Source organism: Etheostoma spectabile, chromosome 6, assembly GCF_008692095.1.
Source record: "Etheostoma spectabile isolate EspeVRDwgs_2016 chromosome 6, UIUC_Espe_1.0, whole genome shotgun sequence".
In the NCBI taxonomy this organism is placed as follows: Eukaryota; Metazoa; Chordata; class Actinopteri; order Perciformes; family Percidae; genus Etheostoma; species Etheostoma spectabile.
In genome coordinates this window covers 23,090,050-23,104,050 of record NC_045738.1, presented here as the reverse complement: position 1 = coordinate 23,104,050, position 14,001 = coordinate 23,090,050, and the positions used below count along the sequence as shown (strand labels likewise).

Below are 14,001 nucleotides of genomic sequence, written 5' to 3'. Positions count from 1 at the left end.
GTTATCTCAAGACACTTTACAGATAGAGTAGGTCTAGACCACATTCCTGAATCCACAAGGACCCAACAGTTCCAGTAGTTTCCTCCAGAGCAAGCAACAGTGCGGGCAGCAGTGGCGAGGAAAAACTTCCTTTTAGGCAGAAACCTCGGTCAGACCAGGCTCTTTGGAGGCGGTGTCTGACGAGGTTGGGATTAGAATGAAGAGTTTGTTGTAGTAGTTCTTGTAGCATAGTAGGGCACTGTGGCGGTTACAAGGCACAGCAGGACGTAGCTGGGCACCGCAGAGCGTAGCAGGATGTAACGTGGCATCGCAGGACATGTGGCGGGACCATGGACAGCTGCTACCCTGATTTTTGGCGCCTCCCTGATCCGAGGAAACATGTTGCGGTGCCTCTTTCTCTCTCTGTCCGTGTGCAGTGGGGGGATGGGTAAGAATAAACGGCTGAAACACACAGCACGCGCCCAATGTGTTGTCACAGTGAATGACTCGTGACGCTCCTATCGCCATAGGCAAAGACGGATTAGCCGTGATGTTGTCGGCTTGTTCTGTGGTCCTTCCCAGCCATTGTTGGAATGTAACTAAGTACATGAAAGGACGAACCTAGGGGACCAAATGAACCTAGGGGTTACTAACACATGTACCGAGTTGACTGGGATATATTTTAATGCTAATCGATAGTGTGTCTCTAGCTGGAAACAAGCTAGCGCAAACCGCTAATTAGCTTATAACTTAAAATAAATCACTATTTTGAGTCCACATGTTTATCATGCTTTGTAAATGACGGCTCTTACATGGTGGTGTTATCATTTTTACTTTGGCAAAGAATCTGGATACTTCTTACCACTGGTCACAGTCTCAGCAAATTCAATTAATTCTAATAATATTTACGATTTAACATATCTTAGATGTCCTTTTTGTTATTTCTGGCAGAAAGTTCAGGTAATGATCAAGAGTTTTAAAGTGGATATTAAATATTTTTTTATAGGTATATATCATGGTACATCCATGTGTGTAGTTGAATATCATGCAATAGAAAGCCTGTTAGACACAACCTCCACTATGTTCTGTTCAAACAATCAGACTGTTAGGCCGTACTGGGACCTGTAGTTTTAAAATCACATCTGTTACACTTCAATGGGGCGTGGCAGCTCAGCCCGTAGGGAGATGGGTTGGGAACTGGAGGGTCGCTGGTTCAAGTCCCTGTACGGACCAAAGTATGGGGTGTGAATTGAGAGATGCCACTTCCCCTCTTGAGCAAGGCACCATACCCCCCAACCGCTCAGGGTAGCCCACTAACTCTGACATCTCTCCATTTGTGCAGGAATAGGTCCTAAACATGTGTGTGTATTTCAGGATTACACACACAAAAAAACAGAGAGTAAATTGTAATTTCCTCACTGGGGATGTATAAATTAGAAATTATTAAATGCCAACACGTTCACAATAATAACGCTATCATGCTGATGGTTAGCAGGTGTAATATGTACCATCCTAATTTAGCTTGTTAGCATGCAAAAATGCGCTATTTAGCTTTTAGCACTAAACACAAAGTACAGTTTAGGATGAGTTTATCTGTGTTTTAAGCCCCCAACTACTCACTGCCTGGAAGGCACTTGGATTAGGCAATGGTTAATGTTACGGTTAAGGTTAGAGTTAGGGTTAAGGTTATGGTTAAGGTTTAGGATGATGGGAATTAGTATGGTCGAAAACCAAAATTGAAATGTTGACGAGGCGCTAGATTAGGAGGTAAGGGATCAATAAAATGATTACAGTTCATCCTGAAGGGAACAGGAATGTATGTGTCAAATTGTATGGAAATCCATCCAGGAGACCACGAAAGTCATTAGGATTCAATCTCTGGACACCAGGGGTATCAAATTTAGTAGCATTCCATCCAATAGTCATAGAGACATGTCTCTAAAAAGCCAAACATCTCAACCTGCTGTTGGTGCTACATGAAAAAGTCACAGGATCAAAGTCTTTTTTAGACATAGTATCCTATGACTTTTTTTCGATATACTAAACTATGACTTTTGAATCCCTTTTTTTGGCATGCTAAACTCTACTGCTTTCAACATTGTTTAGTGGCACGCTGGCTTAGCTGACACACCCCTGCCAACTGGTAACTAGCAAATAATCACTGCAGACTCTGACTTTTTTTTTTATTACTTTTTCCAACATGCAATACTATGACGTTTTAATCCCTTTTTTCCACATGCAATACTGTGACTTTTTATCACTTTTTTTGGAAATGCCATGCAATGACTTTTTTGAAATATGTCTGTGTGGCGAACCTACAGTCACACTACCTACCGCCACACTGCTCGTATGAGTAAAAACCTCTAAATTAAACCTGATTCTCTCAAAGACAAGACTTCTCCTTTTAATGGGCTGTGTTTTTCATTTAATAAAATCAACACAATGCCTCTGTCTGAGGAGAGACAGCAGAAGCCCTAAATGATTTCCTGAAGAAACACTTAAAAAAAGCCATTAGAAATGACCTACTTCGTTATAATGTACACACAGTGTGTTTGTCCAATTTCCTCTAAGCTGCAAATGTTAAGGGTTGTTTTTCGCTGCGCTCATCCAGATGGAACCTGCAAATGGACGCCATGCATTAAGAGGCTACTTCGTGTAAGTAGGTTGCCGTGTCTCTAAGGGTGGAACTTTTGTCATCGCTATAATACTATAGGGAGCTTGCTATATTTATCTTGGTGCACCATAATTGTCGTGTCCTGTGCCTATTCTGTCAGACACATGCTCAGAACAAAAGCACCACAGTTGGTTCTCTTCACAGTTTCATTCATTTTTTACTAAGCTGCAGAAGTGACAGTCAGCAGAGAGGCTGAAGGTCGGCTTAAAGCCATGCATTTGCTTCATGTGTTACCACCACAGGCACGTAACCACACCATGCCCGTAGCAGATTAATCAGTATTTCAGGAACCACCTGTAAAGAACCCTTTTTTTCATCGCACCACTGTTGTGTCTTTCTGCCATGGACTGTTTAAAACAGGCTGACCTCGGGTGTCCACAAAGTGGAAGACGTAGACTGAAAAAAGGTTCATGTTTAGACAAGTTTGACCCTAATTCAAACAAAGAGCTTGTCTGATTGTTTGAAAGTGTGGTTTGTGATTGAATTCCTCCCAACACACAGTACAGGTGGTTTTGGATGACTAAAAAATAAAGAAGCAGAGTTTGGCACGTGAACTCTGAGTAACCGGCGTGTGGCTGAAGCCCTCTCAGAGGCCCTGTTCAGACTCGGCATTAGCATGCTTCTTGGGTTATCTGATCAGTATGTCAGTTCACACCTGGCATTAGAATGCGTCTCCACATGTGTCTATAATGACCACTTGTGATCAGATCTCACTTCCCTGCTCTATATGCAAACAAAAAAAATATATCAATTCTGTTTACAAAGACCAAATATTGCGCAATGGCCAAAATGATTTGTTTTTAACCAGTAGGAGGCATCAATGCACATCCTGTGCCCAGTCTGCCGGAAAGTAAAAGAAAAACAAGAAAAACTGTGGCTATTGCTTGGCTTGTTCCAGGCAATCCAAATTGCCAAAGACGTATGACGCACTTGTGAAATATCTCTATGGGTTTATCAAAAAAATCACCAATGCCAGGTCTGACCAGGACCAGAGAGGAGCAGGGCTGCTTGCAGACCTAATGACAGCTTGTTTTCACTGGCCTCTGTAGATGAGATGGGGAGAGGAAGGGATTGTGGGACAGTGGACATAGAAAACAGGGAAATAACAGTGATGAATAGCACAAAAGCAACAAGAAACGGCAAGCAAAGGGATGAGAAAAAAGAGCAAATTATAAAAGAAGAGGTTAAAAAACATGGTGAGAAATGAAGTGGGGGGGGGCTCAGTATCTCTGGGTAGAGCTTGTTCACCCGCAGAGCCAGCTGAGGTGCGCGTGAGCAGCCTGGCTCTCTGATTGGTGGTGCGCTATGCAGCTCTCTGCCCTCCCCCCCTGAAGAAAGAGGTGCAGTAGGATCGTCAGACCCAGACAGCGCAAGACTCAGCAACTGAAGCAGCATTTTTCTGAAGCTCTCCCTGAGATGCAATCGGCCAAGCATCTAAGGACAGACCAGATGATAGCACAGACCTGATCTCCTACAGCGTAGAGACTTCAACTACTAGGATTAGGAATTCATCAAATAGATTAGATTTGAGTTGCTTTTTAAACCTTCAGGAGCGAGATCAGCTTGTGAAGGCGAAGCTGACGTCTAGTGCATTCGATTCTGCACATTGACAAGGACGGCTGCCGGTCACCATGGGCAGGCAGGGCCACGATACCTCTGCCCCGGTCCCTGGGATGCGTATCCAGCGCTCCCAGAGCAAGATGAGCCTGTCTGCATCGTTCGAAGCGCTGGCTGTCTATTTCCCATGCATGAACTCCTTCGATGAGGAGGACGAAGGTAAGGTGACAACTGGGGAAATGTCCCAGCAGCAGAGGAATTGATTTTTGGGAGAATTAGGCCAGGTGGAGAGATGGAATCAATTTAATTAAGATAACAGTGTAGTTAAATCCGGATAATGTGGCGCAGGAGCTGTGCGTACTAAGTGTAACATTATGAATTAAAAGTTGTTTATCAATGATGATCCAGGCTATCAATTTGTTTTGAAATAGATATACTGCTGTTGTTACTGCTGATAACATGCATGGTTATACGAACCAGTCTGCAGACATATTCTACTCATGCTAGTCCTGGCTCTATGAATGAAAACAAAGGCTTTAGTAGCTGGACTGAATCATTGTATCTTGTGGGCAGTGGGTTTTTAAACATTGCCCAATGACAGAATAATAGTGATGACAGATGCTGTGTAAATGTGCTGTATTTTTATAGCTGTGTGTGAATGTATGCTTCCTAAAAAGCTCTTATCATTTCCTATTCAATTAGCAGGGCAGTTATTTACAGACAATTAGAAATATTACATGGATTTGCAGAAGATTTGATTGTTGAAACTTTTATATTTTTATTTCTTTTTTAGCATCACACACACTTGTACTCTTACGCTGTTTGGCCACCGAGCAGCTCCGCTAGGCATTTTCTTTTCCTGTCTGGCAAGGCCCAGATTTGAGGGCAGTGAACTTCTGGTGACGAGCCAGTTTGTCTGACTTTGTCTGCCACCGCTGCTTCATGTAGCCAGGTACTTAACAAAAGGGCTTGGCTGCCACACTCTGCAACCAGTGTTGATAACGCTCCCGTCGTTGACACATTTATCTCATCGGCCATTGCCTTAAATGCAGTTTTGTGTGTTATTCAGTGACTTAACAACGCAATAACAACCTACATCATAGACTAAATTGTAGTCTATACTGTAGATACATGACTGTGTATGTATAGGAACAGGATATAGACTTTTTGTTTTTGAGTTTATACCATGATTTCAATTCAATTCAATTTTATTTATAGTATCAATTCATAACAAGAGTTATCTCAAGACACTATACAGATAGACCACACTCCAGAATTTACAAGGACCCAACAGTTCTAGTAGTCTCCTCTGGAGCAAGCAACAGTGCGACATGGGTGATGTGTTCATGGGTCAATCTGTTACAATTTGCAGTGAAAACGATTTCATGAGTCTTTGGTCGAAGCAGCTCTTGTAGTTCTCTAAGTTATTATTTTAAAAGATCACTCATTGATTGATATTATAGGACGTGAGGTACGGGCTGCATCTGTGGTTGTAGTCAGCAGTACAGCTGATAACATAAGCATCCTATTACGTGTGCAACGAAGCAGATAAACAGATATGCTTGAAATATGGCGTTTTTGCTGTTCATTGAGAACATCCGACTGGCCGAGGTCCGCTGCTTTGTCTCATATTGTAGAGTGTGAAGAGCAGGAAGAGGAGGCGGGCAGAATAATGGAGATTGTGACGGGGAAGTGACGGCAACTGTGTTTTATTACTTTCGTCTGGCTTTGCGCTCATTATCTGGCATCCGGTATATAATATGATGACCTCAATTTTGCACTCAATTACAAATGTGAAAAAGATGCCATAACTATAATAGGTGCAGAATCATTTCATTATGCTTGGATGATTAGTCTTTGACCATAGCCATGCATGATTTCATGTTTAAACATAAAGGTTAGATCAGATACATTGCAGGTGCTAACACAGCAGCTTAACAGAGCTAAATGGCTAAGTATCAAGTTGAGTGGCTCATGCAAACACGTTGTGATCTTCAGTACTTGTCTAATGGGACCGATTTCATTTTAAGCTCCTAAGCATCACTGCTGCTTGTTGTGATGACTCACCCTACACTCAGAGTAAAGGAGAATTTGCCAGAATTCTTCTTAATAGGATAAACAATGAAACATAGTAGTGCGTCTGTGTGTGTGTATTTCTGTGTGTGAGTGCGTGCGTCTGCCAGTTGTGTGTCTAGTTCTTACTTTTGTGTAGGTGTATGTGTACACCTGCCACGCGCAGGATGTTAGGGGGCTGGGTGGGGATGAGCAGCAGCAGGGTTAATGCTTGGAGTCAGCTGTCGTCTTGGATCAGTACAGATGGGGGGGGGGGCATACGCTGGATGTTTATGGGTCGAGCATGGACTCACGCCGGCTCCCACGAGACCCCCACAGGCAGCCGGTAGCACAGACCAGAGGAGGGCTGCACATGAGCCAGAACTCTGTAGAGCGTGTTGAATTAGAGACCTTGTTTGATTGTCACAGTGAAATTGCCATCCCAGAATAAGCGTTACTCATGCCATGTTACATAAATTGAGTTTCATTTACAGAGTAGTTTTTTGTGGTTTGTTGCCCTCTGGAATGATTTCTCTATGAGCAGATGAAAGAATAGGATTGTCAGTAATAATCCGTGCAAGTGCAACTTGCTGTATGGGTCTCAAAATAATGCAAGGCCATGGATTGACAGTCTCTATTACTCTTTCTTTCTCTCCCTCCCTCCCTCTCTCTTTTCTTTGCGTGTGTGATTCTCTGCGCAGAAGCGGGAGGTAAGAAGTTACGCAGCACGATCCAGAGGAGTACGGAGACGGGCCTGGCGGTGGAGATGAGGAGCAGGATGACTCGGCAGGCCAGCCGGGAGTCCACAGACGGCAGCATGAACAGCTACAGCTCCGAGGGAAAGTAAGGACACTCCCAATCTGTAGACAGTCCCAAAAATCTCCTGCATACATCAGATAGATAGATAGATAGATAGATAGATAGATAGATAGATAGATAGATAGATAGATAGATAGATAGATAGATTTAATGATCCCAATAAAATGGGAAACAACAGTGTTGCAGCAGCAAAATTAGTCAAGTATTTCCTTTGCCCTAATGAACTAAACTGAAAGTGATAGCAGACATAGTCATAGTCTGGGTCTGAAAGTAATTGTTGCTCTGCTGTCGTCTGCATCATGTCTGAAGTTCAACTTTAAAAACTTTTTTGGCAGGCTAAGAGCCCTGGAAAAACCAAACCAACATTTCCCAAAATGCATTTCGCATTCCCTGCGTGTATTTTAGCGACACATTCAGCCATGGATGTATTAAGAGAACCTCCAGCCCTGAATGTCTTAAAGGGACATACAGGCCTATGTTGCATTGGCCTTAACACTACAGGATTGTCTTATATCAACTAAACTGGACCTTTCATCTCTGTGGTAACCAATGTGTCTTTCTGTTTAGTCTCATCTTCCCTAGTGTGAGGCTCTCCTCAGAAGCCCAGTTCAGTGACTTCCTGGACGGTCTGGGCCCCGCCCAGCTGGTCGGACGACAGACGTTGGCTACTCCACCTATGGGTGAGAACAGAAATCCTTTAAATATTCAATGCATTTACATTTAAGTGTGGTAATACACTAAGTTAGATATACTTATATGCTGATGACTATCAAGTCAGTAGTGTGCTAAAGGTCTGTTATTTCTCTTGCTTAGGTGACATCCAGATCGGTATGGTGGACAAGAAAGGAGCACTGGAGGTGGAGATTATCCGAGCCCGTGGCCTTGTGGGAAAACAAAGTTCCAAGGCACTGCCAGGTAATTTAAGCTACCACGCTCGTTGTTATCACAGGCAATTTACTTAAATGTAACATACAATAAATGTTGATATCTATCTATAAATCGGGGTATCTTTGTGCGTACAGCACCCACACATGCACAGTACAGCACCCACACATGCACACTACAGCACCCACACAATGCACAGTACAGCACCCACACATGCACACTACAGCACCCACACAATGCACAGTACAGCACCCACACCTGCACACTACAACACCCACACATGCACAGTACAGCACCCACACCTGCACACTACAGCACCCACACATGCACAGTACAGCACCCACACATGCGCAGTTGCTGCATGCCTAGAACTAGAAGGCTCGTTGGTAGTGATTCACCAACTTTTTAGCAGTGGGGTCAGGTCTATTGAACTAAACTTACCGTAGTAATGTTTCCAGATGTTTGATATCATCACGATGAGCTGACAGAACTGACAAGTTGAACGTTGTCCAATCAGAACGAACCCACCGCGGTGACGTTTTTGGTGGATCTGTTCTTTAATAGTCAACTCGAAGAAAGCGACACACAACACTATGTGGAGTCAAACTGGACGGGCCCAAAAACCTCTGAATAGTTCTACTTGTTGTTAAACTGCAATGTGAGCGGCAGGCAAAAGGGGGGGTGCACTATGTCGGCAGGATCATTTAAAAGGCAACCATGACTACAAAGTGCATTTGCCCTATGTCTTTTGCCATGGCGGGCCGCCACTACAAAATCAACATAGAGGAAACACTGCATATGCCAAAAAGTGGTCATCTGCCAAAAAACTGATTGAAATCCTTCCTTCTGTCGCCCGGGGTCGGGCCACATTGCCCCGCGGGGTCCGTCCACCCCCTGCCTGGGCCAAATTGCTACCTGGATGGAAAAAAAAGGAGGCACACTGAATCTCTAGATGAATCCCAGCCGAGCCGAGGTTAGCTGAGTCTGCTAACGTAACGTTACCTTCTCATAACACGGCCAAAGTTCACTGCCACTGCCGCCGTGTTAGATTCTGGTCTTCATCACTCACAAAGACTACGGAACATCCATTTAGTCACTGCCTGGCCCATCGTTTATTTAACCTTCTTCTGGCCAACATACAAGTTGGCTCTCACACATGGCTACTCTGACACCTCTAGGTGCAACCTGTAAAACAGTCGTGCTGCAACATGTATACCACAAACAGTTCCTATTGTTACACGGTTGATTGAACCGCTCTAATAGTTAGAATCAAGTTATGGGGAAAAATACTGGGAATGAAGTAAGTGGACCTTTCTGAACAGGCACTCCAAACGGGCAACGCACTAGTACAATGAAAGAAAGGATGAAAAAGACTGTTTCTTCAGGGCTGGGGGAGAAGAAGAAGTGGTGGTGCATATTGTATAAGGTTTTCTTGGCTCTCCGCTTACCTCCTCTCCTCTCTTCTCAGCACCATATGTAAAGGTCTACCTATTGGACAACGGAGTCTGCATAGCCAAAAAGAAAACAAAAGTAGCAAGAAAAACCTTGGATCCTCTTTACCAGCAGCAACTGCCGTTTGAGGAGAGTCCAGGAGGGAAGGTGTTACAGGTAAGAAAGGTCTAACAGGAATCAAAGCATGTAAAACAACATGTTTCGTCCTTTTGATTCATTTCCTGGTCTGGTTTCATCTCTGCAGGTCATCGTTTGGGGCGACTATGGACGTATGGACCATAAATCCTTCATGGGAGCAGTTCAGATACTGTTAGATGAGCTGGACCTGTCCAACATGGTGATTGGCTGGTTTAAGCTCTTCCCTCCTTCATCATTGGTGGACCCTACTCTGGCCCCACTGACAAGAAGAGCTTCCCAATCCTCGCTGGACAGTTTCTCTCGATCATAGCAGCGTGTGGACTGATAGCGTTGTTGTAGCAGCCAGTGTTGCGATTACAGGTCACGCCCCCCCCGGTTACACTGCATGCTTGATGTTGTGTCTTCTGAGCCTGTTTCTAGGGGGTGCAAACGTGATCCTGTGTTTTGAGCAAGAACGTTGCGCACATTGTGCACATGGCAAAGCACCTGGCGGCCGGAATTGCCCGGTGTTGTCTGTTGTTGTCTGGAGGAAGCTGGAATGAACTCCTTAGCACGAGGAATCCGTCAGTTCCAGGTTTTCATCCGATTCGAAGCCATGGGGGTCAGTGCTGGGAACCGCAAAACGAGTTCTACAGAAGCCCTGTTTCGAATGAAAAATAAATGTTTTGCTTTTATGATTGTTCTTTTTTTTTTCCATCTTTTTTTTTCCTTCTTTTTTTACATCAGTGTACTTGTATCTGAAGGGGGGGGGTGACACTGTTTCTATCCAGATGCTTGGTCACGCCACGCCAACAGACCTAGCTGTGTAGATTGGGGGAGTTTTGGAGACCATCACTTTGGGTGAGGTGCGTCCCAACTTGAATCCACACTCCCCTAGACCTCTAAAGAAAATAGCCCACACTCTAGGCTTATGTACTGAGTCACACCGTACTGGTGAGTCACCAGAAAGGTAATCAGAGGCAAGATAGAAGTGGCTACCATCGACACGCCAGAATCTACAGTAACAATCCCAACCCCATCAAAAGATGTACAATCTACCATCATTCTTTCTCTGTTGATATATTGTATGAAAATTAAATGAGAAAACATATTTTTTCCCCATTTTAGTTCATTTGCATGGACAAAAATTTAGCTGAATTTAAAAAAAAAAAAAAAAAAGAAAGACAATTATTTTCTTGAGGCTGCAACTTGCAAAAAAAAGATGAAGAAAAATAAAACAGATCAGCCATTTTCAACAATTTATATTATTTTTAAAGATAAATTTCACTAGTGCATGGTTTTCAAGGGGAGTGAATGCAACGTCGTGATTAAAAAAGAAGAAGACATTGTTTATCATTCTTTAGACCATTCATGAGTCGGTGTTTTGCAGACATGCAGATAAGGCAAACTTAAAGGAAACTTTAACAGAAAATGTTTATGTGACAAAAAGTGATAATGAAAATAAATGTAAATTATTTATTTCAAAATAATTTTAAAAGGCTCATGCCTTATAAAGATAAAAATTATGTGCAAATTGTACATGTTTCTCTTTTTCTTCCTTGTCCCAGGGTACTTCAGGGTACTACTCATTGCTACCATTGTTCAGTCCCCTGATATTGTCCAGATTTTCGGACTGTTGGTTATTTTACAGTTCTGTATTGTTTCAGGATGTACTTTATTTTGGATTTGATTTGTTTAACAAGCATGTTGAAAAGGATTTTCTGCAACATGGCTTGGGCACACCTTACAGTAACTCAGCATGTTTTGATAAAGATGATATTTGGAATTTTTGCAGTTTCTTGTACAGTGCATGTCAACTTCATTACTTTTCTCCCTCACTTTCAATTGAACTCTACAGCAAATTAGTTATTGGTCTTCTGCGGCCAATTTATTGACGTTTTAACAAAAACATTCCACCCCCGAGATCATATTTTCTTTCAGGTTTCTGAAAAAAAGTGACAAGGAAAATGTTTTATATTTAATGGAGGTTGACGAAACAGTCGCGACTGCAAGTGTATTTTCTTTCAGTATTGTTGACGAACATGCAAAAATAATCTGTATTGGTACAGCAAGAGGTCTATACCTAATCAAGAGGCAGCAAACATGCAAGAGATGTATGTGGCTCAATATTACAGCCACTGTTTGTGAAAATGAGCTAATCACAAGTTCAAATAACAAGGGATATTGCCACAGAAAATGTTTTGTTTTTTCTTGTTTTAATGAAAATGAAATTAATTTTACTATATTTTTGTTAGTTTTATTTAAAAGCCAAGACCAGTTTATTTTTTATTTTCTATTTTTAGTAATTATAAATGCCTCCCATGTCTGGGAAGTATGTGAATCTTATAGTTGCAGTATGTCTGAATGAAATTAAACTGAGGCATTATTCCTATTCCAGATGACGATATTGCGTTTCAATGTCCAAGAAAACCTTGTCGCTGTAACGAGCTATGGTATATATTTTAATTTTCATTGTAAATACCTTTAGATGTCAGAATTTGAATAAACAAGCTACCATGAATAGATTGATAGACTCTTTTGGAACAGGAAAATTGCCTCACATGATGACAAAGACATATGTTATTTATCCTTTTGAATGCCTTTTCATTTTTCTCTTTTTTGGTGCAATGTGTTAATGCCAAGGCTATGTCTTGGTTGAGTATGGTTGAGTACAGAGATTTATGTAAGTTATTTTTCAAATTAAAAATAAAAAAAATTGATATCACACTGATGCCAAGAGTTGGGTGCTACGATCGACACACACACACACACACACACACACACACACACACACACACACACACAAGTGCTTTCTATAGAAGCCGCAGAAAAAATTATTCAATTAAATTAAATTGTATTTAAAGATTTGAATCATAACAAGGGTCATCTCGAGACACTTTACAGATAGAGTAGGTCTAGACCACATTCTATAATTTACAAAGACCCAACAATTGCAGTAATTCCCACAAGGGCAAGCAGTAGTGCGACAGTGACAAGTGACTCAGGCTCTTGGTGGGTGGTTGTCTGACGGTGCCGGTTGGGGGTGTGATGACCAGTGGCAATAACAGTCACAAAAAAAATAACGGAACTATGACTAAAAATAGTAGTAGGTCATAGCGTAGCAGGGTACCGCAGGGCATAGCAGGGTGTGGACGTAGATGGGAGAAAAACATGCTCTGGTTTCTTGGCTATGTCTTTAAACCAATCACAATCGTCATGGGTGGCGCTAAGCTCCGGACGGAGCCCCGGTGCCGCTGCAAAATTGGCTCATTCCTAAATGAGTAATTGTATGTTTTGAACACAGAGACATATATATTTTGCAAGCACTTTGAACAGAAATTAACACCGGCAAAACATATTGTAATTTGAGCAAACAGAAACCTATTAAATAAATGTTAATATAAAAACCTATTAATATAAAATAAATGTATTTGTGTTTGATATTATCTCAGTAACTCATGTGCCCTCTCAAAAACCCTTTATCTGTGCTCTGGTCACGTCTCCCTCGCTCTCGACCTCTTCACTCTTTGCTCAAGTCTTGACACACTTGCTCAGATTTTCATAGCGTTACAAGTGTGCCATAAAACCAACCAACCGGAGAAATAAAGGTAAATTCTGATTGGCTGTTTGTCTCCAATTAGATCGCAAGTAGCAGGAAACGTACATCTAGGAGGAACAGTCTTTGACACAAAACGTACCATTACTCACTCAAGAATGAGGCACCTACAGTGGGTACGGAAAGTATTCAGACCCCTTTAAATTTTTCACTCTTTGTTTCATTGCAGCCTTTTTCCAAAAATCAAAAAAGTTCTTTTTATTTCTCAGTAATGTACACCGCCAACCCATCTTGACAGAAAAAACAGAAATTTAGAAATTTTTGCATATTTATTAAAAACAAAAACTGAAATATCACATGGTCATAAGTATTCAGACCCTTTGTTCAGTATTTAGTGAAGCACCCTTTTGTCTAATACAGCCATGAGTCGTTTTGGGAAAAGATGCAACAAGTTTTTCACATCTGGATTTGGGTATCCTCTGCCATTCCTCCTTGCAGATCCTCTCCAGTCTGTCAGGTTGGATGGTAACGTTGGTGGACAGTCATTTTCAGGTCTCTCCAGAGATGCTCAATTGGGTTTAGTCAGGCTCTGGCTGGGCCATTCAAGAACCAGCCACGGAGTTGTTGTGAAGCCACTCTCGTTATTTTAGCGGTGTGCTTAGGGTCATTTGTCTTGTTGGAAGGTAAACCTTCGGCCCGTCTGAGGTCCAGAGCACTCTGGAAAAGGTTTTCGTCCAGGATATCCCACTTGGCCGCATTCTCTTTCCCTCGATTGCAACCAGTCGTCCTGTCCCTGCAGCTGAAAAACACCCCCACAGCATGATGCTGCCACCACCATGCTTCACTGTTGAGACTGTATTGGACAGGATGACAGTGCCTGTTTTCTCCACACATACCGCTTAGAATAAGG

General features: G+C 42.3%; 1 protein-coding gene across 34 annotated transcripts in view; it reads left to right on the top strand.

Moving 5' to 3' along the window:
- rims2a (regulating synaptic membrane exocytosis 2a) overlaps nt 1–12,267 on the top strand; it is a 192,741-nt gene extending 180,474 nt beyond the window's left edge. For all 34 annotated transcript variants that reach the window (XM_032517825.1, XM_032517819.1, XM_032517813.1 and 31 more), the window contains 5 exons: nt 6,964–7,105; nt 7,649–7,761; nt 7,895–7,996; nt 9,435–9,574; nt 9,663–12,267. In XM_032517825.1, coding sequence (XP_032373716.1) covers nt 6,964–7,105; nt 7,649–7,761; nt 7,895–7,996; nt 9,435–9,574; nt 9,663–9,866 — 701 coding nt within the window. In that variant the 3' untranslated portion in view covers nt 9,867–12,267. The remainder of the gene's footprint in view (nt 1–6,963; nt 7,106–7,648; nt 7,762–7,894; nt 7,997–9,434; nt 9,575–9,662) is intronic.
- The last annotated feature ends 1,734 nt before the right edge of the window (nt 12,268–14,001 follow it).